The 5657-nt window shown below is 38.7% G+C and overlaps 1 protein-coding gene across 1 annotated transcript; it reads left to right on the top strand.

The window, feature by feature from the left end:
• Window positions 1-4029: 4029 nt before the first annotated feature.
• LOC107794077 (cytosolic sulfotransferase 12-like) lies at window positions 4030-5211 on the top strand. The gene has a single exon (XM_016616532.2). The coding sequence runs from the start codon at window positions 4055-4057 to the stop codon at window positions 5060-5062; it is 1008 nt and encodes a 335-aa protein (XP_016472018.1). The 5' UTR covers window positions 4030-4054; the 3' UTR covers window positions 5063-5211.
• Window positions 5212-5657: the final 446 nt, after the last annotated feature.

A 5657-nucleotide genomic window follows, 5' to 3' on the forward strand; every position in this document is an offset into this window, starting at 1 on the left:
ATCAAATAAGTCATCAATCATTGGCAATGGATACTTGTTCTTGATGGTGACTTTGTTCAACTGCCAGTAATCTATGCACATCCTCATTGATCCATCTTTATTCTTCACAAACAACACAGATGCACTCCAGTATGAGACACTAGGTCTAATGAAGCCCTTATTAAGCAAATCTTGCAACTTCTCCTTTAATTCTTTCAACTCTGGCAGGGCCATACTATATGGCGGAATAGAAATAGGTTGAGTGCCCGAAGCCAAATCAATACAGAAGTCGATATCCTTGTCAGGTGGCATCCCCAGTAGGTCTGCATGAAATACCTCTAGAAACTCACGAACAACTGGTATGGAATCCATGGAAGGAACCTTCGCACTGGAATCGCGGACATAAGCCAAATAAGATAGATACTCCTTCTCGACCATATACCGAGCCTTCACATAAGAGATAATCCTACTAGTAGAATGGCCAGGAGTCTCTCTCCACTCTAATCGAGGCAACCCCGGCAAAGGCTAAGGTCATTGTCTTGGTGTGACAGTCCAATATAGCATGATAAGGTGACAGTCAATCCATACCTAAGATAACATCAAAATCTACCATATCGAGAAGTAGAAGATCTACACTAGTCTCAAGACTCCCAATTATAATCACACACAAACGAGAAACACAATCTATAACAATAGAATCTCCCACAGGTGTGGACGCATAAAAATAGGCACTCAAAGAATCACGAGGCACAACCAGATATGGAGCAAAATAGGATGACATGTAGGAATAAGTAGAGCCCAGATCAAATAGAACTGAAGCATCTTTATGGCAAACTAAAACAGTACCTGTGATAACAGTGTCAGATGACTCAGCCTCAAGCCTGGCTAGAAAAGTATAGCATAGGGGTTGGGCCCCACCACTCTGAACTACATCTCTAGGACGGGCCCTAGTTGGCTGGCCTCCACCTCTAGTAGCCTGACTTCCACCTCTAACGGACTAACCTCTACCTCTAGCTTCCTGACCGCTACCTCTAGTTGTCTGAGCGGGCGGTGAAGCACCCGGTGACGGGACCATGGCACGAAAACCCTGCTGTTGAGAGCTTCTCGATGCCCGAGGGCAAAATCTTGAATTGTGCCTTAGATCACCACAAGTATAATAAGACCTCGGCTGTTATAACTGCTGACCCTCAAACTAACCATGTCGACCTGAGTAACCACTCTGAAAGCTCTGGAGCACAGGTGCACTAATAGGAGCTTGTGGTGCATTGTAGGCTATCTGGTCGGAATAAGATATATAAGGGTCGCGACCACCTGAAGCAATGTGGGATGCCTGGAGTGCTGAATGAAACGGCCTGGGTAGATGGACTCTACCAAAAGTACCCCTACCTCCAGACGAGGCACCACTGAACCCACTAGAATGACGAGGCCTCTTATCAGACCCTTTCCCTCTCTCCTGCGCAAGAACCATCTCGACATGCCTGGCGACATTAACATTCATCTGAAAAGATATCTCACCCCCGGTATCCTTGGCCATCTGTAGCTTGATAGGATGAGCGAGCCTCTCAATAAACCTCATCACCCCTCTCTATCGGCAGGAAGCAGAAGAATAGCATGACAGACAAGATCCACAAAATGGGTCTCATACTGAGTGACTGACATACTACCCTGCTAGAGATGCTCAAACTGCATGCAGTAATCCTTTCTCAATGTGATAAAGAGGAACTTCTCTAGAAATAGCTGGAAAAACTTGTCCCAAGTAAGAGTAGTCGACCCAGCTGGTCTGGTAGATACATAATCCTTCCACCATCTCTTGGCAGAACCCATCATCTAAAACACAACAAAATTGACCCTGTTGGTCTCAACTATACCCATGTTCCGCAGCACCTCATGATAGTTGTCAAGTTAATCATGTGGGTCCTCAGAAGGTTCACCACTGAAGTTAACTAGGAAGAGCTTTGTAAACTTATCCAATCTCAATAAACACTCATAAGACATAGCGGGTCCATCACCGGCCTATGCCATAACAATCGACTGAACTATCCCAACTGGTGTGGATGCTAGAGTCTAATACTGGGGAGCCATATGCTCCGGAGTGTGAGTAGCGGTAGCCTGTGCACACAAGCAATGTTTCTAAGTCCAAATTCACTTTGTATCCTATCCGAAACTCACCCGAGCCCTCGGGGCTCCAAATCAAATATGCACACAAGTCCAAAATATCATACGAACTTGCTTGTGCATTTAAATTGCCAAAATAACGCCCAGAACTATGAATTGGATAACAAATCAAATGAAATTTTCAAGAAAACTTTAGAATTGCTATTTTAAGAACCGAACATCCAAATCACGTCAAACTAACTCAGTTTTTCACCAAATTTGATAGACAAGTTATAAATATAGTAATGGACCTATACCGAGTTCCAAAACTAAAATACGGATCCGATATCAATAAAGTCAATATTGGTCAAACTTTTAGATTCATTAAGCCTTCAAACTTCAATTTTTCAACAGAATACGAAAACACGATCTAGGGACTTCCGAATTCAATTCTGGGCAAATGCCCAAGTCCCAAATCATGATACAGACCCACCAGGACCGTCAAATACGGATCCGGGTTCATTTACTCAAAACATTGACCAAAGTCAACTCAAATAGATTTTTAAGGCAAAATTTTATATTTTATCAATTTTTAACATAAATCCTCCAAGAAAAACACCGGATTGCGCATGCAAATCGAGGAAGGCTAAAATAAGGTATTTGAGGCTTCGAAATGCAGAATTAGGTTCTAAAACTCTAGATGACCTATCTGGTCATCACAAATTATTCTCCATCAACTCCCGACTCACTCATGTTTACAAAATAAAACTGTAAATACGGGAAGTAAACTGGTGGGTCAGGTCAGATATGGACGGATCGAAAATGGATAAAATATCCTGCCTAATAGATATTTAATACGGATAGAAAATTGGTTAACCGGCAGATAATATGGGTATTTATGTTATTCATGGCTTCTTGAATATGATCACTTTTGCGAGAATTTCTAGTCTCCCAAATTTGAGGAACTCCCAGTATGAGTCTTTGCAAATGTAGAAGTTAATCCATTGGTTATTCATTACTTATCCTTTTTGAGTGGATAATATAGATCTTATCAATGTTTGACCAATTTTTTTAAAAAGTTCTTTATTCAATCCATTTTTAATTGATAATATGAAAGGATAAATATTTTTTAAATCTATTTTGCCACTACTAGCTGTAAACAAGAATAATAAGATTTTAGAAAGAAAAAGAAAAGCAAACATGCTCCAATTCAGGAAAAGAAACAGAGTTCTTTTGCATATAAAGGCCTCACGTGTGGTAAAATATCCCATGTACAATTGGGTTCATAGGTTGTATATTGGGGTAAGTGCACATATAGCCATTCTCATGAATGATATTAAGAGATTAGTCAGTATTTATTTTATCCTGAAATCTTAAACTAAAAATCTTAATTTCGGATTAACTCATGATATTCTTTTGTCCTAAAAATTTGAACTGAAAAATTAAAACTCAAGACACACTGACTAATTCCTAAATAGCAGCAGTTTAGAGGCTACCTGCTATTATTTCTACTTGTTATATTAGAGACGCGCAACATAATGGGCTCGCAATTGCCATATTCTCGCAATTCGTAGCCCATATGACAGACTTTAGACAATGAGGTAGAAATTCAAGAAAACAGGTAGGCATAGTGTGAAAAGCCTTCTTAATTTTAAGAGTGAGTGTAAAAAAACGTGAGCCATTGCGTGGATGGTGGGGGGTTAGTGTGTGTTTTATGTGTAATTAGTTAAGGAAAGGATAAGGATGAATATTGCCAAATGACATTGATATGTTTTTATCTTTTTCATTTCTTTTGTTTTTTTCCAAAGATAAAGTCAAAAAAAGAAGGATAAAAATCATTAACTAAATAAAAATATAAGAAAATCTGATTACACCATTTGTCTTTTAGGAGAGTTGGTGAGTAATCTCCCTATATATACCATTCATGACTAAATCTTCATCATACAAGCTACTAAGAGAAAACACTCCATCCTCAAAACCAATGACAACGTCTCACAATTCTCAACTACTTCCTCCCAAATATTTACAAGAGGATGGCTTAGGTGAAGAGTGTAAGAAATTGCTCTCAACCTTACCCAAAGAAAAAGGATTGATTGGATCATATATCTACAACTACCAAGGTTTTTGGGTATCACCAAGAATAATCCAAGGTGTGATTGCATGCCAAAAACAATTTCATGCTCAAGATAGTGATATCATTCTTGTTACTATTCCTAAATCAGGAACTACCTGGTTAAAAGCACTCGTGTTCGCTCTAGTGAACCGAATTCGCTTTCCTCTTTCAGGACAAAATCATCCTTTGTTAGTCAAGAACCCTCATGCTCTTGTTCCGTTTTTAGAACTTAAGCTTTATGTTGATGGACAAGTCCCTGATTTCTCATCCTTCACCACTCCTAGGCTGTTGGCAACGCATTTGCCATATGCTTCATTGCCAAAATCTGTCCAAGATTCGGAAAGCAAGCTCATTTACCTGTGTAGGAATCCGAGGGACACTTTTGTTTCAATGTGGCATTTCACAAACAAGTTAAGATCTCATTACATGGATACCAATTCGATTGAAGAAATGTTTGATCTTTTCTATAAGGGGGTGAGCCTTTTTGGTCCGTTTTGGGATCACGTGTTAGATTACTGGAAAAAAAGTTTAGAAAAACCTACTAGAGTACTTTTCTTGATGTATGAAGAAATTAAAGAGAAACCCGAGATTCAAGTGAAACGTTTAGCTGAATTCTTGGAATGTCCATTTTCTGAAGAGGAAGAAACATCAGGAGTGGTGAATGAAATCTTGAAATTGTGTAGCTTTGAGAATTTGAGTAACTTGGAGGTGAACAAGAATGAGAAATGGCCAACTGGAGAGGATCATAAATTGTTCTTTCGTCGAGGCGAAGTTGGAGATTGGAAAAATTACTTCACGGTTGAGATGGTGGAGAAACTCGATCACATCATTGAACAAAAGTTCCTAGGATCTGGATTAAGTTTTTATTATAGTTAATTTAGCATTAATGTAAAATGCTATTGCATGCAGTTATTTATTTTGAAAATCAATGTTGGAAGGTTAATGTTTGAGATTATTACAGGAACAGACTTAATGTTTGACAATATAATTGTTGTTCTATTGTAATACTACTATTTTTGGTGCTTCTACACGTGATAATTGTAGTGTCCATCCCATAAATCAAGGAAAATAATTTTCTTCCTTTGATTGGCGGCCACCATCTTTTCTTTTGCACTGTCAAATATGGTAGGCTGCAGAAGAAAAAATGTTAAGATTGGTAGGCGTAGCAAATCTGCATGAGAGAAAAATGTAAAATGTAGTAGTCGTGAGGGAGTGAGGTTCTGCATATAAAAGGAGAGTTTCAGCTCTCATTTCTGACACATCAAAAATCTCAGACAATACATCTGAGTGAAAGATAGAGAGCAAGGTATTCCATAGACTATAAGAGAATAGTATGTGAAGAAAAATAGAGTGTGAGAGATATTGTAGTGAGGTGAAAAAAAGCAAAAGAGTATTTTTTTTCTTTTGAGGGTGTAGTGGTCTTAGGAGTATTTGTCCTCGTTACTACACAGTGTAAAATTCCTCGATGTAG

The sequence above is a fragment of the Nicotiana tabacum genome, chromosome 20, assembly GCF_000715075.1.
Source record: "Nicotiana tabacum cultivar K326 chromosome 20, ASM71507v2, whole genome shotgun sequence".
Taxonomy (NCBI): domain Eukaryota; kingdom Viridiplantae; phylum Streptophyta; class Magnoliopsida; order Solanales; family Solanaceae; genus Nicotiana; species Nicotiana tabacum.